This window comes from Rousettus aegyptiacus, unplaced genomic scaffold (assembly GCF_014176215.1).
Source record: "Rousettus aegyptiacus isolate mRouAeg1 unplaced genomic scaffold, mRouAeg1.p scaffold_m13_p_2, whole genome shotgun sequence".
Classification (NCBI taxonomy): Eukaryota; Metazoa; Chordata; class Mammalia; order Chiroptera; family Pteropodidae; genus Rousettus; species Rousettus aegyptiacus.
Window position 1 is genome coordinate 30,545,902 of NW_023416295.1, and position 21,681 is coordinate 30,567,582.

At 37.0% G+C, this 21,681-nt stretch overlaps 1 protein-coding gene across 3 annotated transcripts in view; it reads left to right on the top strand.

Annotated features, from left to right (window-relative positions):
- HECW2 (HECT, C2 and WW domain containing E3 ubiquitin protein ligase 2) overlaps positions 1-21,681 on the top strand; it is a 320,650-nt gene that overhangs the window by 289,881 nt on the left and 9,088 nt on the right. For all 3 annotated transcript variants that reach the window (XM_036237069.1, XM_036237068.1, XM_036237070.1), the window contains 7 exons: positions 4,861-5,013; positions 6,799-6,897; positions 10,169-10,298; positions 11,316-11,462; positions 12,109-12,223; positions 14,969-15,054; positions 16,070-16,182. In XM_036237069.1, the coding sequence (XP_036092962.1) occupies positions 4,861-5,013; positions 6,799-6,897; positions 10,169-10,298; positions 11,316-11,462; positions 12,109-12,223; positions 14,969-15,054; positions 16,070-16,182 (843 nt within the window). The remainder of the gene's footprint in view (positions 1-4,860; positions 5,014-6,798; positions 6,898-10,168; positions 10,299-11,315; positions 11,463-12,108; positions 12,224-14,968; positions 15,055-16,069; positions 16,183-21,681) is intronic.

Sequence of the window (21,681 nt, forward strand, 5' to 3'; positions counted from 1 at the left end):
ATTCGCAACTAGGGAGGATGAGAGCTGAAATGTTTTGTTTGTTTTTTTTTTTTGCGGCCCTGCTTATAAAATAACCAGCTCTTACATCTAACTAGTCTAATTCTTACTAGAAGTTGTTTGGAAGCCTGAGCTTAACATTTATTCCTTAAAAATCTGTAAAGCTTCAAGTTAAACTTTATGGTGCTGCTTGTTTTCCTCCCAAAAGAGACATCTGCAGCATAACCTAAATAACCCAAACCTTGCTGAAAAAAGGTGCTTGTGTCTCTATGCTAGGCTTGGAATCACCAGAGTTTGTCTTATTAATTGCCCACAAAATTCCTTACTCATCCATGAGGCATTCTTAAGTGGCTGAAGAACCACTGCCTTGCTGTTATAAATATTCGAGGGTGAATCAGCAGGTGCATAGGTGATGTGTGTTAAACTGACTTGTAAAAAAGTAAAACTTTCTGTCTTCCAGAAAACTTGTAGGAAATGATGGTGTGACTCAATGTTATCATCTTCTTTCATTTTATAGTCTACTTCTATTGAAATACTTTGTTTTCAGTAATTTTTAGTTGAAAACAAAGAAGAGGGGAATAAAATTAATTATTTTAACAGATATTAGATGCCACTAACGAGTTGGGCGGTGTCACCATGGCAACATGGTGGTGTTTTAAAATGCTTTATCAGCGCTTCATGGGGCTCAAGAATGCATTGCCACCCTAAAGACATCTGTGCTTACTCCAAAATGCCCTCAGATGCAGCTGTTGTGTGGCTACACACCCGTTGTCCAGAGTTTCTGTATTTCTGTGCCAAGCCTTTAGCTGTGGAACCAACCTAACTGGCAAAACAGGAATGTAACAAATGATCCCTGTGATATGACTCATGTTAACTATTTATATGGATGAGGGTTGCTAAGACATTACAGGAAGCACATGCACAAGATGCCCTGCTGAGACATGTCTTATTTAATTTGGTAGACGTGTAACCCACAGCCCGTTCTCAGATACACAGTTCTAAATTTTAGATTGTAATCAAATCAAACTTCAGAAACTCTCTTTGCTTTAGAGTGACTTCATCAGTGCACCTAGAGTTAAAAAACAGCAGATTAAAAACATGAGCAGTTGAGGAAGATACATTTTCCTCCTAGAGGAGCTGTTAGCTTTGTTCTCTCTTGGGCAGAAAGGAGTTTTACTTTTCAAATTAACTCCTCGAGGGACATTCTGTTATCTTTAGCCAGATTCAGCTATTATTGTAATAAAGGAACCATCTTTGTCATTTTAACGAACTTTACCATATTAGAAGAAATTAGACCTGGAAATGACAAGCACCAAGCTCTCTATCCATAGATGTCAAATAATGGAAATTATGTTGATTTTCTTCAAAGAGTGTCAGAGAGCTTCACTCACTGATTCAACAATACATATTGAGCTCCTACCATATATCAGGCTAAGTACTTGGGATACAAAGATGAGAAAGACATAGTCCCTGCCTTCAGCGTGGTTACAGTCTAGATAGGTGTATAGGAGAGGCAGACACACAAACAGATAATTATAATAACTCAGGCAAGTGCAGTATTATTAAAATGCTGAGAAAACCTATTTCTAACTATTTAATTTTAAGCAACTAAAAATCTATTTTACTCATACTCGTCGTCTCTTAGTAAGAAAACTGAATCATAAAACGTTTGGCTCAGGTTTCCCTCATTATCGTATGCCTGGATTTTGTTTGAAAGCCCTGCAAAGCTAGGACCACTCACTGTCTCATATATAGTTGTGACCATTCCTTGAGGTTGCATACACCATAGGACATTTTATATTTCCTTCAAAGGATTTTACTAAAGAAGAGGATTTATAGTAAGCCAGGCATTGTAATAAGGCTGCATTTTCCACTTACTTTCTCTTGTAAAAGGAGTTGGCAAACTTTTCTATAAAGGGCCAGATAGCAAATATTTTAGGCTTTGCAGACCATACATTCCCTGTCCCACATACTCAACTGTGTCATCTTAGCAGAAAAGCAGCCGCAGATAACACATAAACAAATGGGTTTGGCTGTGTGCCAATAATACTTTATTTATAAAGCCAGGAGGTGGACCAGATTTAGCCCACAGGCCATAGTTTGCCAACCTTGTTCTTTAAACGACAATTTTTTTTAGTCTTAATGAACATTTAAAATTTACTGAAGACTGTAAAGAATGATGAGCATTAATCCTGGAGTCGGGAAAAATGCATCAAGACCTCTATCCTCCACTGCAGCATTCATTTGATGCAAGTTAGTGATTTCCTTCAGATTGAGTCTTCTCAATAAAAGGGTTTAGACAAAATGACTTCTCGGATGGCAGTAACCACTGGCATTCTGTGGTTCTAGATTTCTGGAAACATGCAGGTGATGAAATTCACCATCCATAAGAAATTTAGAGAAATTAGGGAGATGTTTTGCATCCACAAGGATCTGGGTAGACTAGAATCATGGACAAAATCACAATGTGAAATTTCGTAAGGAAAAGTATAAAGTCTTCGCTTTTAAAAAGATACAGTGGCATGTGGAGAGGGTGGGAGAGTCTTGGGTTAAATTAGCTCAGGTGAAAGGTTCGAGCTGATGACTAGCTCAGTGAGTCAACAAAGGGGCTGCTCCACAAGGCAGGGTAATTTCAAGCTGCATTAGTGGAATGAAGTGTCCAGGAAGAGAGGGCAAGAGCCCTTTCTAAGCTCCTTGCTGACAAGACCACCCCCCAAAGTTTAGTGACCAGTATTAGACAACATCCCTTAGGTCAGACTTCGACACCGTAGAGTGTCCAGAGCAGAGTGACCAGGGTGGAAAAGGAATTCCCAACCCTGCTTTGAGGGGAGGTTGAAACAAGCAGCTATGTTCAGGAGTGGGGAAAGCAACAACAAAAAGGGGCAGAAACCAGGGATACAGAAATTACTACAGTTCTTATAGAAAATGACTTTTCAAAAAATTGTGTATCTTTAGCATCTAGATTGGTACCCGAAACATAATAGGCACTCAAATATTTGTTGAAAGAAAGCCTCAGTATGTGAAGAACGTTCAAGTGGAAGAAGTATTCTACTTGTTCTTGGTGGCGTCAGAGACCAGAACTAGGACAGTGGGAGGAAGCCACAGGAGGCTGCCTCGGTCTTAGCACGAGGAGGTATAGTCTGCATCCTTGCACCTGGGAGACAGCCAGAGTCCTGTTTTGAGAATCCCCAGGGTAATCTAAGCATAGTCCTACCAATTCTGGTGGCCACCTGCTAGCCACATTATATTCAGGTACCTCAGAAGGCAGTTTCATCATGTCCCCTTAAGGCCTCTTTGGATCTGAGCGTCTGATAGGTTTGCATTTTTCTGCACACATAAGTTTCCTGTCAGTCTACTTGTATCTCCCAAAGGGCAGTGTGGACTGGTGATATATGAAATGATTTTAACTATTACACAGACTGACTTTTTTTTAATTATGTATTTTTGTTAATGTGTATTAGAAAATATAAAGCTAGCACATCATAACTTCATAATATAGTGTAAGACAAGACTACATTGAAAAAAAACAAGTGAATTTAAAGTTGATTCAATGAAAATTATTAAGTAAATAACTGTATATATTCAGATACGGCAAAATTTGAGGAAGTAGTATGCGAATAGCTGAAGTCTGTTCTAAGTAAATTCTATTAAACTCTCAACTAAGACATGTAAACGCCAATTTATTTTTCTTGCTAGTTTTCCAACTCCATCTTCCACCTATAATAGGATCCTTTTCTCTATCACACAATCTCATCGCTGGACAAGACTCAGATGATTTCCTTTTTATAGTTATTTTAATATTATATATATACATATATATATATAAAACTGTATGGAAAATAAAAATATTTTTAAAAATTATATGCGTGTGTATGTCCATGGAGGAAATTCTTTAAGAGAAAAAAAAGTAGTGTGAACAATTAAAGTCTTATGAAATCCTACCACTCCTACTTAACCCATTTCTTTCATTCTCCCTTCAGCATTCCTGTCCTTGAACCCATGTATAATCACTTATAATAGGGTAGATATCCCTTATGCCTTTCATTTTAAATATCAAATTGCTTTATTGCAAACTCCTCTTTACGGCATTTTTTGCTCTCAGGGTTGTTGGCCACTTGTCATTCCTCAAACCTAACACAATCATTTCTCATACTTCACTTTGACCCTGACGTCTTTGTAAGTAAAATGGAATTTACACTGTAGTTCGGGTTCTAGAGTTTCAGCCTCTTCTTCAGATACTCTTCTTATCTCCTTAGGAAGCTTTAGAGACCCTCAGTTTTCTCTTCTGTAATTTTCCTTGGTGTTTTATAACTCGAAGTTTTCACTTGAACCCTATCATCCCATTGTTTTGCCTCTGATCTCCATAGTGGGGCTTGTATCTGTAATATCCTCCCAGTAAATCATTGAAGTCTCTTTTTTCTCCCATTTAAAAAAGTTTCAGAAACCCACGTGAACTCCATATCCCGCGGATGTAGGTAGCTGATGCCCTCTGGGTTTACCCTGTTTAAATTAAGCATTCCCGCCATACTCTCTTTCCTTATAACCTCGTTCCAGACATTTAAAATATTTACCTTTTTGTACATGTTTATACAATGAAATTATTAGTATATTTCGTACTCTATCCATTATCTGATATGTAGCTTTAGTTTTCGATATGCTGCATTTATAATGTCCATTTTGCTATTCTGGTTCGAGGCATGGGTGAGATCAGGAATCATGATTGTGTGATTTGTTTGGACAGTCCTGGAATGTGGACAGTTAGGCTTGTAATGAGTGTTCTAGAAAGTTGAGCTCTGTAGAAAATGTGGCCAATATATGTCAAAAAATATTAACTGGGGTTTTTTTTGGTGGATTTTTTTAAAGGTTGGATTACAGTGGACCTTCCAGAGAGTTTTTCTTCCTGGTGTCCAGAGAACTCTTTAACCCATATTATGGCTTATTTGAATATTCAGCCAATGACACATACACAGTACAAATAAGTCCCATGTCTGCTTTTGTAGACAATCACCATGAATGGTAAGTAATTTTTCCCCAACATTCTTCTTCTCTTGATTTTCTGCGATATTAGTTTTTATAAGGAATCCATATTTCTTTTAACATTTTTTTTTGAGAAAATCATATTTTCAATTAAATATCTCTTTTCACTCTTGTTTTTGTTGTCAAGTTATATATACAGGTAGTCTCCACACTAGAAATAGAGTATGTTCCATAAGACCAATTTTAAGTGAGCTGGGTAGAATTTAAAAGGTTTTCCCATTCAAAGAAAATTATGGATGACGTTAGGTTCCTGGCGAGACCCCTAAATCTCTCTCTGTACCTTTGGTCATCTCTGAGCTCTGAGGTGGGCTGAGGATGAGTAGGGGAAAGTCCTGACCCAGAGATCAGGCAGCTTCTAGAGCAGCCCTTGGGGAAGTAGCTAACACTGGGGAAAGGGCAGAGCAGCTGGGATGTGGGTGAGGTGATGATGGTATTCTAGTAGGAAGAAGGAGGATGGGGTGACCTGGAGGGACCGTTGGTAGAAGAGAACCCTGGCAGAAGGGCAGGAGTGCGGCGTCACAGTGGTGGCCATTTACACTGTTAGCCATTTGCAGTTTGTAGCCAGAGACAGCCCCCTTCCTAATTTCCCACACAAAGTCATCAAGGAAAACGGGTATGGGATTCCCATCTGGGAATTATTTATTCTGAAAGTCTCAAATTTCACTCTCACCAAAAGTCCTTACATTTTTTTTAATCCCTGCATTTACAGACTTTAGTTTTATAACCCCCGTTTACTTGTTTTTGCTCATTTTTACTGATAGTAATAACAACAAAAAAAGGACATGAGCAGGACTGATGAAGAAATTTCTTTGAGTCATAAAGTTAATGTTGGTGGGTGGAGGACATAACTTTTAGGACTTATTCTTCAAATTAACTTCCTTTTAGCTACAATTTGGAGTCCTCCCAACTGTAGCTATTGCAGTTATGCTAACATAAGTGGAAATAAAGAAAAACAAATCTGCTGAACATCAATCTTAAAATGGCTGCCTAATACTAAAATTATAAATGAACCTCAGTGTGGATTTACACTTTGGAAGGCATCAGACTTTCAAAGAGCTAGAAGTTTGAGTGCTCAAATTTTGAAAGAGAAAATGAGTGTATATATCTCAGTCAGCAAATCCAGTCATGACAGATATATTTAATAAAGTTTCCAAAGTGATTCAGAATAGAATTAAGCCTTGAAATTTTAGAGAACAGAATGTCCTATGAGGAAACTCCCCCAAATGTCCATAGGCATAATTCTTAGATGGTGATAATTATGTTCAGGAGTGGAGTTTAAGAGAGAATGGCAACAGGAACTTTCTCACTTTGAGATTGGGCTTTTCCTGAAAAGAGAATTGCGACTGGATTTGTATTAGAGAAATCCTGCTAATATTCATATAAGCAAGTTAGAATCCCCACCCCCACCACCAGTATCATTCTGTCAGTGTCTCTTAGCAGTGTCTTCACTGGTATACTAACAGTCAGTGGCTTCACTGACATGATGGCCATGTGGGGTGCTACATAGTGGACATGACTGACATGGGGTGAAGATGGAGCGATATCTCTGTAAATATCAGAGTAAAACAGATTTCTTCAACAAGTAGATGTGAATAGTGGCCTAACGAAGATATAACCTACAGCACACCAATTCCCATGGACCTAGTAGGCAATTAATCTTGGACAAACATAGATGGTTAGAGCTGGAAGGCATTCTAAAAAGCAAATAGAACTATTTGAAACTGCTCCATGTCATGTAAGTGATATCATGCTTTTCCTTCACAGGTTCCGGTTCAGTGGTAGGATCCTTGGTCTTGCACTAATACACCAGTATTTGTTGGATGCCTTCTTCACACGGCCCTTTTATAAGGCTCTTCTCAGAATGTAAGAGTATTTTTATTGCTTATGTAATTAGCATGTGAGAATGCAGTACTTCCTTTATTGAAAGGGTCTTTTGTCAATGTCATTTATCTGCTCACTTCTTCAAATCTGTTGTCAGTAAACTTAATAGTGGTTTAGATTTCTGAAACTAATACAGTTTCAAATACAGTTGCTCTGATCCTTTAATACTGTCTTACCCCCAAAGTCTTAGTTTCACTCCACGCCAAATAATTTATTCTCATTTGCTGCGACATGTGTTTCTTGAAAACAATCGTACTTCAAATACGGCACTGGAATTCCTGTGGTATTAATGCTGATTATTAATAGAATAGTTTATGTTAGTCTTGGTGACTCACAGCCCCCTATCCTTTGTGAGATGCTTTTAATATTTTGCTTTATGCAAACTTTCAACTGCTCACTCTTGGTTCACATTTTTCATTCTCCTTTTGTCTTATTTTGTTTGTTAGAGGTGGTCAGTCCCATATTTTTCTTGAGACCTACCAATATGCAAGATAGTAATTTATGATGGCTGATGAAAATTTAGCATTCATATAACTTTTTTTCATTGTTATCACAATGAAAGTTCACAATTATTGTAAAACGTAGAGCAGCTTCTCTCCTGTAATCAGTAGTAATTTTCGAGGCTGAACAGGGGAAGGCAACTGTCTACGGAGGCAGTGGCTCAAACTTGCAGTGAAAAAGCACAGGATGATGTCTCTAAGTGAAGCCATGTACCTGCTTTCTGTAAAATGGAAGCCGAGACCTCAAATGAAAACAAAGTGTTCCTAATGGGCTCGTAAGAAGACTTTTTGCCATCCTCCTTTTTGATATCTGGGCTAATGAAGCCCTGGGCAACTGGGCACAGGACAGCTTCATCTCTGGTTTCCCCTGGCCCGTTTTTCCTCTTCCCTTTTCATTGCCTTATCTCTTCTCTTCTCATTGAAGTTTCTTGAAAGAATAGTCTATATCAACTGTTGACACACCCTCAACACACTTTAGCCTGGCTTCTTCTCCACCAGTAACTTATGGAAGCTTTTAAAGAATATATTTTGGTTTTTATCTTAATGGACCATTCGGCTGCTTTTGATGCTTTTTTTTTTTTATATACTGATTTATCTTGAGTCTTTCTTCTATGGCATCCATGACACTGTCATCTCCTTGTTCTCTTTGACTTTTATGTCTCCTTTGTGGGCTTCTCTAATTTTCCCTTAAACCTTGGTGTTCCTAGAGCTTCCATTTTTAGCTCCCTTCTTTTCTTTTTCTGTGTATTTTCATGGGGAAATCTCTTCACCTATTTCCTCTACTGACTCTTAAATCTACACTCTCAGTTTTGATCTCCCTTGATTTGTAGGCTCGAGTGATCATCAGTCAGAGCACTGAATATCTCCACCTGCCTGTCTCACAGGTAGCTGAAAATCAACATGGTTAAAACAAAACTCATCAATTCCCCTGTCCTGAAAATGTGCCTCCCAGTCACAGTCCATGGTCCCAATATTTTCAAGTTACTGTGATCTCAAATCAGGAGTTGCCCCCAAACAGGGATAGCAAATGCACAACACATGGTCTGCTCTTGCCCACCTCCCATCCCATTCCCACGATATAGTTCACAAATTATTTGTAGTACTTTTTCCCGCTGAATTTGTTTTGGCTTCAGGAATTTTTTCAACTTATAGCCTTTAAGACTGGCAATTAATCGGAGTTAGCTTGCAACATGAGTTTATTTGCCACCTCTATTTTAGATATCCTTCTTTATATTGCCCAATAAAACCATTTATTAATTTCCACATTTGCCTTCTAAATAATTTTTAAATTTGTCTTCTCTCCACCCTTAACAACTATGCCCTAATTAAAATCCTTATCTTATTTTGTTCAGATTACTATTGTTGTCTATTAATTGGTCTCCACCCTCCAATAATAACCACCCCTCTCCACTTTCAAGTAATTCTCTACAGTGCTACTTCCAAAGAAACAATTTAAAGTCACATCTCATATATGATCATGTTATTCCCTGTCTTAAAACCTTTCAGTAGTTCTGAATGACCAGGCTTCTTACTATGACATTCAAAGCTTGCTTCCAGCAACTCTCCCAAGCTCAATATTTGGACATTCTGTCATGCGGTTAACTCTCTGGTCCTGCCAATATGCTTGGGTTATTCTGTATACTCCGTGCCTTTGTGCCTCGTTCATGTTGTTCTCTTCTTCTCCTTTCTCTTTTTCTCCTTCTCACCTTTTCATCCATTTCCTTTTACTTTTCTAGCTTTAAAACATTCTGTAAAAATTAATATAGGTATCATCTACTCCAAAAAGCGTTTCCTGAACCTTCAGGTGGAAGTAATGTCCTTCATGTTTGCTCTGAGAGTTCCCTCTATCTACTTTATCTTTATTTTCTAATTGGAGTGTAACGTACCTATAAAAATGCACAAATTATAAGTATTACCACCCTAGGCTATTACTTGTCACCTTATATCAACTTATCTATTCGTGGCCTATCTCCACAACTAAACCATTAGTTCCTTGGGGAAAGTAAGTGTTTATCAAGTAGCTATCAAGATGTCTGGCATATTTGTTGCCTAATAAATATTTAGACTGAACCAAATAAAATAACCTTTGAAATTGGGCTGATGGGAGGAAATTTCAAAACAACTAAGTTGCCATCTTACACTTATATAATAGCAACTCCACTTCATGCAGATCCTAACTCAGAAAGAAAAAAGAGAGAAACATAGAAAATTATTATAATTGAGAACAATTCTGTGGCTTGCTGTTTTCAGAATCAGAGAAATAGTCAGAACTGTGAAGAAAAAGGGGATATGTGTAAATGTAGATGACGGTATCTAGTCTTTGCAAGGGGAGGGGAGTTAAAGTACGTTATTGAAACATACAAAGAATTTCTAATTAGGAGAACAATATTTAAAGGTATTATACCATAGCCAAAAAATACTGGACCCAAGTGGTCAACCGTCTTTCGTGCTCTGGCATTAATTGTGGGTCATTGTGCAAATAACAGCCACTCTTTCTCCTCCAGTTCTATGTCTCTGAAAGAAAAGAGAAACTGAGTGATTCCTAAAGCATTTTATATATATCCAGGATTTTTAAATTTTATACTAAATTTCTGCATTATTTCACTGTTTTGGTTACTGAATTTGACTAAGAACATTTTAGAAATCACTGCCTATCTTGTGGATCTTGTTTTTGTCTTTAATTCTTAGGTTTTTTTTCCCTGAGTTTTTGCTAATAACCATGCCCACATATTTGTTTCTATCTGCCATCTTAGTCTGTGTGACCTTAGTGATCTGGAATACCTTGATGAAGAGTTCCACCAGAGCTTGCAATGGATGAAAGACAATGATATCCATGACATCCTGGACCTCACATTCACTGTGAATGAAGAAGTTTTTGGGCAGGTCTGTGTATGTGAATAAGTGATGACTAAGTGTGGTAATTGAAGGCTCTTGGTTGGTGAAGAATTAACTCAGTGGCTAAGATTCAATGGTTATTTATTGGTGGCTTGTTAGGTGGTTTAAACCCAGGTTTATGTAAATGTACAATAATCTTGGTTATAAAGATTATTCTAATGCCGTCTATAGATTAAGATGTTCTAATTTACGGATTGTAATAACTATTTGTGTATTGTAAGTAATCATCTTTTTATTTCCAACTAAACTATCCACATATTAGAATGTACCTTGTATAAAATATAGTTTTTTAAAAGTCCATACTACCCCGGAGTTGAATATTAAATTATTTAATGGGCATTTGTACTTAACTCTCATATTGCAAAACGGAAACTGATTGTTTTGTATTGAAACTGGGGGAAAGTAAATATTTTGGTGAAGGTTCAAAAATATATTAATTTTATACAAATTTGATGGAAGGGTTGGTGGAAAGATTTCTTTCAGAAATTGTATACTAATTCGTAACTAATATTTTTATTTAGACAATATATAGTTTTCTGAATTTTGTGTTTTGGAAAAGTTCTCAATTTAACATTCACTTGAATATAATTCTGTTTCCTTAAAGCACATATTTACTTAAATATGGGCTTTGTATATGTAGTCGATTCTGAACCCTAACTGAATTTGAGAAAATGTGTTTTTGTCAAACATTCAAATAGCAGTGGGCCAGAATCTGGAGCCAATTTATTTTCTTTTAAAAGGCTTATCTGTTTAGTCAGGATTTAAAACTTAACCTTCAGCACTTCCAATATGTATTTTTTAACTACTGAGGCTTTCAGACATTAGCTCGATGCCCAGGTTTTACTGAACAATGGTGTGTGCCTGGGCTTCTCACAGCCTGCTTGTGGGACGAGCCCAGGCTCGGGCAGGGACAGGGAGCCAGGTGACTTCAGTTCATTGGTAGCAGGGTCCTTACAGCCTCAAAAGTATTGCTTTATAGTCAGTCCTTTTGTTTTTAAATCTCAGATTACCGAACGAGAGTTAAAACCAGGGGGTGCCAATATCCCAGTCACAGAGAAGAACAAGAAGGAGTACATCGAGAGGATGGTGAAATGGAGGATCGAGAGGGGTGTTGTGCAACAGACAGAGAGCTTAGTGCGTGGCTTCTACGAGGTAAAGAACATCGGCAGGAGCGGGATTTTGTGGTCTGACATCAATGATACCACTGCCCGCCTTACTGTACTTTATATGTGTGCAATATTTCCATTTTTCTTTCGCTCTTTGTACTGGTGTCTTTCAATTTAAAAACACCAATTTTGTTATGTTTCAAGAACATAAAAAAAAGCTGAAACCCCTGTTACAAGAGACCACTGAACTAAAATGGCCTGAATTTAAATAGCATTTGACAATTTAATGACCACTGATAACATTTAAGTCATGCACCTTGCTCATGCTTAGATATGGGTAATCTTATCTCATGCTTGATATGTGAAAAGATTGTAGCTGAGGGTCTGAATGAGTTGTTGCAAGTATTCCATGTGACTTCTTGTAGGAGCACTAGATCTTTTTCAAAAGAGAAAAACAACTGGATTAATCAGTGCTCAATTATAAAATGAGAAGTCTATTGAGGAAAATCTCATCAACCTTGTACTAAAAATACCCGTTTTGTAGAGAGCTTTAGAGTTTTTAAAGTGCCTACACAGAGTACATCCACAGTATTCCCAAAACTCCTTATGTCCTCTTTTTCTGATGAGGCTTAATTATAGCTGAGATTTCTCCAGGTTCTTAAGCCATACCCTGTATTCTTTTTATTCCATAGGTGGTGGATGCCAGGCTGGTATCTGTTTTTGATGCAAGAGAACTAGAACTTGTCATCGCAGGCACAGCTGAAATAGACCTAAGTGACTGGAGAAACAACACAGAATATAGAGGAGGTGAAATTTGATTTATAGATGGCTGTGTTTTAAGTTTGAAATTAAAGAGAGGTAAATGGTTCAGCATGCTGGTCTGAATCCAGGACAGGCAAAAACAATTGTACTCTAATCACATATGTCTGAAGCCATCTCTTTTGAGACTTGGGCAAGGTACATTCCCTTCTTTTCCTAGTTACCTCATCTGTCAAGTGGAGGAAGGACTATTTACACACCATTTGAGGATGTCATAACACTTAATTATTGGTGAAGAAATGTGACCATAAGAACACTAATTAATTGTTTTATGATGTTGGTAGCGAAGCACCAAGGAGCCCTAACTCCACCTATTCTGTCTTCATTCTAAAACTTGAAGAGACACACCCTCTGAACCACCTGATGAGCAAACACAGTTTTTTTATATTTCATTGAACTACTTAACAACTGTAATTCACAGTTGAAACACATGAATGGAATAAGACATGGTTCTCAAACTTCAAGAAGTTTACTGAAAAAGCCCTTCTAAATTCAAGCATTAAGTTCAACTAAAAAGTAAGATTAGTTAAAAACTGCACTCTCTGACACTTCACCGAATGGGAAGCTTTAGAAGTGGCATTCCTATAGAGCAGTACATATTCTCCATTAATAATTAGGACCAAAGCCATTGAAATTGATTGTCAAATTAATACACTTTGAAAGGGATCTGATGCTAACCCAGAGTTAAAGTTTTATACAATAATTTTAAGCAAAGAAAGAATATACTTTCTGAAATTTATTGTAGTATCATGAAGTCCTCAGAAAGTCATGACAAATAACAACTGTTTTGGATTAGGTTTTGGTTTTGGTTTTTTAACTCAGAATATAAGAGGTTAGCAATAGTTCTGAACTTGGAGAGTGAAAAATACAAACTTTAAGTCCCTGAATTCATCGTTTAGTAGAATAAACCACGCTGAACAGTTCTCCGGTTATCCATAAATTGAAAAAGATTTAAAAAAAAAAAAAAAAATTTAAAGTTTGGAGTAAAAAATAACTTACTTTTGTTTTCGCCTGTGTTTGGCTCTCCCAGCTCCTCATTGTTGCTGTGGGCTGGCCTTGCTCACCCGTTTTCTCTGAAAAGTAGTATTAAATTGCACTTTCGATTGCTGCTATTTCTGAAGTCCAACTGCTATAAGAAGTCTTTCCCAGTTGGCCTAATGCATAATTTATATGACCTTGGTTATTATAACTTGCTTAACCAAACAATTTTCACTAACTAGAACACAATTTTTCTAACACATTACATAACTGACATCTTACCATAAATATTATTAGCTCATTTCGCCCCCTAAGTGATTCTAATAGCAATGCTGTTAATCAAAAGAGCCATTATATTTACACAGTATAAACTTTTATTCACATATGACTAATCAAGTACCTATTTCTATGGTTATTGTAAATCTTATCAAATGAAACCCTTGGGAGGAGAGTGCTGTGGGGGAAAGGGCAGGAAAAGGGCAAGACACCTAGCTGCCATGTTTGCTAACCCAACTAGATGGCCCTGAACGAAGGGGCGGCTCTGCTGCCACTTGCCATATGTTCAGAAGGCAGCTGACACTTTTCAGATGGAGTGAGACACTTTTGCTCCTCCTCCAAAAGGTTTGGCACAAACAACGAAGGAGAGGTAGAAAAGGCCCGGTTCATAAAATCAGAAAATTTTAAAGCTTTAAAGAGCCAATGTACTTATTTTATAGATGAGAAAGCTATTTGCTCAGCACCAAATAGCTAGTCATTGCCAAAAGGAGAACATGGAGTCTATACATCATTATGTCCAATCTAGTTTTATTTATCTTTCACTTGGATCCGTTTCTTCTCCAAAGGTTAGTAAGTATCCCTGATCGAATGATAAATAACCACTGAAACATGTGAAGAAAAATTTGAAGTAAAATAGTTTCTGCCCACCTTTTATTTTGGACTTACTTCTACTGACTCAGAATTAGAGTACCTTCATACACACTTAGTATGTCAGTTGGTTTGAATCATGGTTTGTACCTTAATCTCTGTCAGCCGTCTCTCTGAACTTAATTTTTCTTCATTGATTGAAAGGTTTTGGAACCTACAATTACTACCTTAATCCACCAGTGGGATGATCCTTTTGACATTTTATTAAATTCTACTAAAGTATAGAATAAAAGTAACATTTAGTTTGATGATTGGGATTTATTCGCTAAAGAAATTAAAGTAATAATATTGCTTTTCTCTTTTTATTAATAAAATTTGATTTAAAAATATGAACATTATATGCAGTTTTAAAATAGTTTGCAATTATGTATTTATTTATATAGTTATTCGATTAATATGTCTGTTCTTTACCAGAAGCCCTGTGAGGGTCTGTTTCCTTTGCCAATGTGCCCCCAAGTTTGGCATAGTGGTACTAAAAAATTATTTCTTAAATGAATGACCAAAAGAGTTAAGTATTTCCAAAAATAGCAATTATATTTTTCAGAAATAATATGGTTGAAATAACTCATCTGTTATTATTCACTCCACTGACTTTATTTTGTGACGTTTAAATGGAAACAGAGACCTCTTGGTTTCAGTTAGTGTTGTTTTTGTTCGACTTTTGATACTCATACAATCATATTTACAGTGTTATTTCTTAGCCTTAAATTATAAATAGCCTTTAAAGAATCTAAGACAATGATTTTATGTTTGGAGTCTTTTGTTAATGTGTCATGATGACTTAAGGTAAAAAAGTCATAGTAATATGGACTTTTATAATTGGTTTGATAGGATATCATGACAATCATATTGTAATTCGGTGGTTCTGGGCTGCAGTGGAAAGATTCAACAATGAACAGCGACTAAGGCTGTTACAGGTAAGATGGCATTAGTTAATCTTTTTAATGCATTAATATAATTATTGTTGGAATTGCATATTTTTAATAATTGCTAAGTATACTCAATAAATACATCCCATGTTTATCTGCAAATGCGGATTACATTGTTTTGATTCTGCAGATTGCATGTTTCTTTGGCTCCATCACTGTAGAACATCCCCGACCAAGTCAAAGCATTTCATTAGAGTCATGAGGAAGTACCAACTCCAGTCCAAGAATCCCAGGAACAGCCTCTGCCTTCAGGGCAGTCTGGCCCTTTCAGAAAGAGGTCCCGGGGTACTCTGCAGGGCAGCATCCTGAGCAACAGAAAAAGATGATCTTAATTCAGTCCCTTAAGAAGTGACCCAGTTCCTTGATAAAGAGTCCTTTCTTTTCCTCCATATAACTTTCAACAAATTAGAGATAACAATGAAGTTCAAGAACAGTGGTAAAACTAACTCATTTTCTTGTGGTGTTTATAGTTACACAGGACAATTGCTGGTTGGTTGCAGCTAAAGAGATATCAGACACAAGGAAGCCTTCTGGATGCTCAGACAAAGCCTTACAAGTAGACTGGGTCCTAACTCCTTTGGATCAAAGATTGGGCCCTCAAATTTGGAGGCCCAGAATTTTTTTTTTTTATTCATGACGAGTTGATCAGGAACTGATGCTAACTAGACTAGGTTAATTGATACACTCGCTTTATTAAGCTATATGGAAAACGTATTGGGTTTAAGCTTCTAAGCTAGTCAGCTATACAGGATACTTTATCTTCTACAAAACTTTCATATCCCCTTTCCCTTTATAATGTACTGTCCTTCCTTGGTATTCTGGTTCTTGATCAGAATTTTCACTGTGATTATTCCACACCTGAAAATTCCATCTTCCAAGCTTTCCCACCAGCAAGCAGCATGCTGCCCTTCCCCCAGGAGCTTTGCATGTGGATGATGCCATGCCTTTCTTGGCAGCTGGTCTCTTGGCTTCACCTTCTTCTTCTGTTTTCTTGGGTTGATAGTTTGTTACAGGTACATCCAGCATTCCCTATGAAGGATTTGCTTCTCTCCGAGGGAGTAATGGCCCAAGAAGATTCTGTGTGGAGAAATGGGGGAAAATCACCGCTCTTCCCAGGTAAAAGAGAAAACAACATTTTTTTTTTTTTCGTCACTACAGTGTTCTAGAGGAAACCTTTCATCTCTTTCTGTATATACATTGATTAGTTACTGTTTTTATGTTAAAAGTTTGGGAGAACAGAAAAAGCTTTTAGAATGAATTTATCTCTGATTACCTTTCTAAATGAAGGATAAAAAGATCTTGGTCATAGTTAAAATACACATATATGTATCTTAGAATACAAAATGCAAAAAAACCAAAACATTTGTCAGCTCTAATAAAACAATGTTAATCATCATACTGTGGCTTCTTATGACTGTGGGTGTAATTTAGATGTTTCCAGAAACTCTAGTTTTAAGTTTATATTAATAACTTTTTAGAATGCCTTCAGTAAGGGATTACCATTGTGGTTTCTAAAGAATATTAAATCAAGTGATCGTGCTCTGTACCTCTTTAGCCTATATCGTACATACCTTAATTCCATGTACCTTAATTCTGCATTGTATTCTCTTCCGGAATAAGATGAAACATTTCCTTGGCGTGGAAATAAATTGCGTTACTGATGCTTCTAATATATGTAAGAGCCTTACCTTACCGCCTTAAAGGTAAGATAGTATTTTTGAATAAAAATGTGTTTGAGGTTAAATGGAGGTAAATGGAGCTGAAGCAAAAGAAAAAGAGGGAGCAAATGAACAAAAGAGGAATGGATAAGAATTAGTTTTAGAACTCCTTTCTCCATTATCAGTAACAATGTAGAATTCTTGAGGTAAAAACAACCTCAGCTTGCCTTTCATTTTACTAATAATAAAACTGCAGTCTGCAGAGTTTAAAGGACCTTCCCAAGTGATATTCGGTACCCCAAGATGTCATCCTGAGCTTCTTTAAGTACAAACAACTTTGAGAAACCCGTTAATAAGACTTTCTTCTTAGCAATTGCAAGACGCTAGTTCTTGAGAATTATGTTCTAAGCATCAACACATGAGAAAAGGGGTGCTGAAAATGCAGATACAGAAAGCAATGAATAGCACGAGCTCAGGACTGAGCTCAGCTCTGCGGGCTCAGACCATGCCTCATCAGTCACCTGGGGTGCATCTCAGTCAGTGAACAGAAGCACTGCATTTAAACTGTATACCTGATGTTCAGAATTTGGGACCCTATAATTTTATTACTTAAAAAGAATCATTATATTTTATTTATGCCTGAATTATGTTCTTTTCCCCATAAACGTATATTTGTGTCTCAAAAGCAGATTTACACTGAGTAGGCCTTTTGCCCTTTTGAGAAACTCAAGGATTAGCATCAAAGAGGTAGTAAGGGGCAGATCGATTGTGCTACCTTTCTCTTGAAATCTGTTTTTGTAAATATTTACTTTTGTAAAGTAGGTGGAATAAACTGTAATGGTAAGAAGATAGATCAGTGGTTCATATTTAATCACTGCAATTTTTACCAAACTTGGTAAGTAGAGAAAGGCAGTTTGGTACAGATATGAAACTTTAGCTCCAGACAGGTCCTTTATACCTCAAGAATTTTACATTATTACTGTTCTTACTCATAACAGGGTCTTGGAAAAGTTACCTAATCCTTCTGAGTCCATTTCCTCATCTACCTTATAGGTTGGTAATTCTGAGGATTAAATTAAATCATTCATCTAAAACATTTACTGCTGACCCTGGCCCTGAGTAAGCATCCAGTTAATGGTTGATGGCTGCCATTATGATTTCTGTCACCATCCACTGTAATATATATCAGGCAGAAGCATATTGGAAAGAGCAGAGGGTTGGGAGGTAGAAGACCTGGGTTCTAGTCCTCCCTCTGCTACCAGCTAACTCTGGGACTTTGAGGATCACTTGATCTCTGGACCTCAGTTTCCTCATCTGTAAAAGACCAGGGAGCAGGGTGGTATATTAGATTTGGTTAAACAAGAAGTAACACCAACAGGTTGTTGAAGAATCTTGGAGGTCATACTGGATTTACTTTTTTACTTCCCCCTGGGGAGCTCCAGGAAGTTCATATGCTGACTCATTAGAAATGGTGGTGTTCTTCAGTATCGTTGCATACACACAGTTGGGCAACAAACATTGTTGTTTCTTCCTTTGTTCCTTATGACCTGAGGGGGGTTCTAGATTGTTACCCAGATTATAAAATAGAATAAATAAAGATGTTATGAGGCATATTAGGAAAGTAGACCATGTTCATACCTTGTCAATAACAGGCCCTAAGTTTTCAGGTCCAATAGTAGGAAAGAAGTACTTGGCTGTTCTACTTCATGATAGTCAACTCATATAATCTAGTTAAGAGGCATGACTACAGATCTAAGCCCTAGGATACACTAGCTATATGACCCTAAGCAAGAGCCTAAATTTGTCACTGATGAGCAGGAATAACAATGCCATGCCCAAGTCGTGTTTGTGAAAAGTGAGTGAGATAATATATGACAGTCTTTAGGGATATTAGGTTGTCTTTGTTCCTTTTAAGCTTTTATCCCAAATGTCCTATAAGCCACCATACTGCTGTAATTTTTTAAATGTCCTCCACACAAAAAAAAAGTTCATTTACAGAAAAAAAAAAATAAAAAGAACTTGAATGCATGACCATATAGTTTCATCAGAAGTTATTTCTTCACTGATACGATTGTCATCACCTTTTATGAAATGTGGGCATGTTACTTAAGTGTAAGATCTGTAAGATTGGCTCTGTTCTAAAGAGATCATTTTGTATAACTGAGTCCATTTCTCCTACCATCAGAACAGATACACCGAAGTCATTTTTCCTGCTATTTCCTGATAGATTTAAGTTGCAGAACTGAAGAGCTGGTTTGTTTCAAGCTGTTCAATATAAATGTATTTCTTTTATTTATTAATGAGACAATGTTTATGTAAAATGTGACATTGTACATACTGGAGACAAAATGGATGAATGTCTTTCTTACCTAAAAAATGTGTTCTCTAAGAGTCTGGAATCATCTCAGGTCAGGCATGGGAGGCTGTACCCCGGTAAGCTGGAGGTGGCTATCTAGGATAAGAGCAGATGAGAGGGCATCTTGGTCTTTCTAGACATGGATGATTGAAGGCCTTTAACCTAAGCAAATTTGAGGCTCATTCTTTTCTCAGATTTCCTAGTCTCACTTTGCAGTAGCAGTGACTATAACACTACTTACCATGTGTGCCAAGCAGTGTATTAAAACATGTATGGTTGTTGTTGAAGCCATGGCTATTTTTTTCTCTTTTGTGGTAATAAAGTAACTAGAAACCAAGATGATAAATAATGGTGAAGGCAGACGGGTGTCCCCATGAAGGCTTATAGCCTGAACACATTACCGTACTTCCTCTGCTTCGTGGTTGGTAGTTAGCTCTATATTTTGCATTTCTGGAGATTTCCTATCCCCCCGTGTTCTGATAGACTTATTAAGAGACAGTAAATTCACTGTATGGCAATTGCTCTTAAACGTTCTGAGTAACAGGCTGCTAACATGCCAGCCTGGAAAATGCAAGGCAAATCCTTTGTCTCAGCGTGGTATAAAGTTTATATGTTCATATCTGAGGTTCTTGCCAAGTAGGATGAGGGGACAGAGGAGTTGGAAAGCTGCAGTCATGGTGTTCTTTTTAACATTGGGTTGGTTCTGAAAGATAAAAAACAACTTTTTTTCATTTTTTTAAACTCTACTTTTTATTCTTATGAAAAGAAAGCTTTTCACAAAAAAAATGCCGAGAAGTTAAATATATATCAAAAGTCTACGACTTAGATAACTTCTAAACATTTTATAGTATATGTTTCCACTCATTTTACTTACATGCACACACATGACACATTTAAAAACAAAAATATAATCATACTGCATACACTGTTTGTAACCTCTTTTTGTTTTCCAAATATCACTAGTCATGAACATCTTTCCATGTCATTAAATATTGCTGGATGACCTCGCTAGTAATGCAGTTTTTCCTCTTCCAGTACAGAATGACAGGTTCACTGAAGGAAGAAGCCTAGATGACCTTTCTGAGTAGATCATGCTTAAGCTGAGTCCTTGGAGATGAGAAAGAGCCAGCCAGGTGGCAAATCAGCAGAAAAGAGTTCAAGCAGCTTCAAGGTCCAGAGTCTGAAGGCAGAACAGAGTTTGGCTTGTTTGAGAAACAGCAAGGAGGCTGGTAGCTGTAGCAGGTTGGGGGAGAGTATATATGTTGAGGTTAGATTGGTAGACCAGACCAGGCCACCAACCTGGTATCTTGGCAAGGAATCTGGATTTCATTCTAAGCCACTAGAAAGTGTAAGCAGGGAAGGGCATGATCTTGAGATTTCAGATGATCACTCTGGTTGCAGGGTGCAAAATGAACTACATCATGTAGAAAGATAAGCAGGAGTTTAGCCAGCAGGCTGCTTCAGTGGTCCAGGTGAGAGGTGCTGGTGCAGTGGTCTAGGGTGATACAAAGAGATGAACCCAAACTAGTTTTTGCTCTTGCGACCAAGAAAAGGGGGATAATCATTTCTTAAATGCTGTAAGGTTTGTCATTCACAAATACACACTTTAAAATATGACCTGTGAAACAGGTCTCAAGGACCATTAGTCATATTAACTTGGACTATCCTAGTCTCTGCCACCTATAGCAGTTAAAATATCTTTCATTCCATTAAATGATTGCAAATTATTTCAGTAGCTCTATTTTTAACATTAATGACTAGTCTATTTTTAAACACAGTATGTTTTTATGATCATTTTACCCACTTCCCAAAGTAAAGACCAATCCAAAAGGTATAGCACATTTAAGGATTCTTAATAAGATATTACTAATCATCACTTCCAAGAGTTTTCTTCTCAGAATTGCTCCTTAATGGGTTTTCTCCTATTAGGTTTAAATTCTTACATTTAAAAAGGATGTATTCTTCATCTTTTCGCAGGGCCATCTACAGGTGAAGAAGTTACCGTCTTATAAGGAAAAGTTTGAAGGGTTTTTTCTGCTAGTTATCCCTGGATGCAGAAATTCCCACTGTAGGAACATTCCATATTGTATTTATAGACTCAGATGCATTTTAACCAAGTTGACCTACTGAGACTTTAGAATAAGACATTAGTAAATCAAATTCCTCTAACAGGCCTTTAAGTACTCAATATGCATTTACTATGTGCTAAAACCTTGTGGAAGATATTAGTTGATCTCTAGACATTAAAACACAGAAAGAGAAGTAATAGATGAATAGATAACCAACATCATTGCCACCAAATTGTACATGATGAATGAGTAATGGGGGTAATAGGTGCCCTGGAATTCCTTTCCGTTGATTCACACAGGACACCTGGTGAGTGTCAGGGGTTGTGCTGTGCCACTGTTGGCTTACACAAATATTTGTGAACTAGTCTTAGCAGAAATTTCTGCTCTAAATCTCATGGTGTAAGAAAGGATTAATGGGGATAAGAGAAAAATTATGACTATTTTAAAAATCATAACAAGTTATATATTTGTGTTAATAAATCTACCTAAGTTAACAAAACAATCACTGGATTACTTTAATTAAATTTTATTA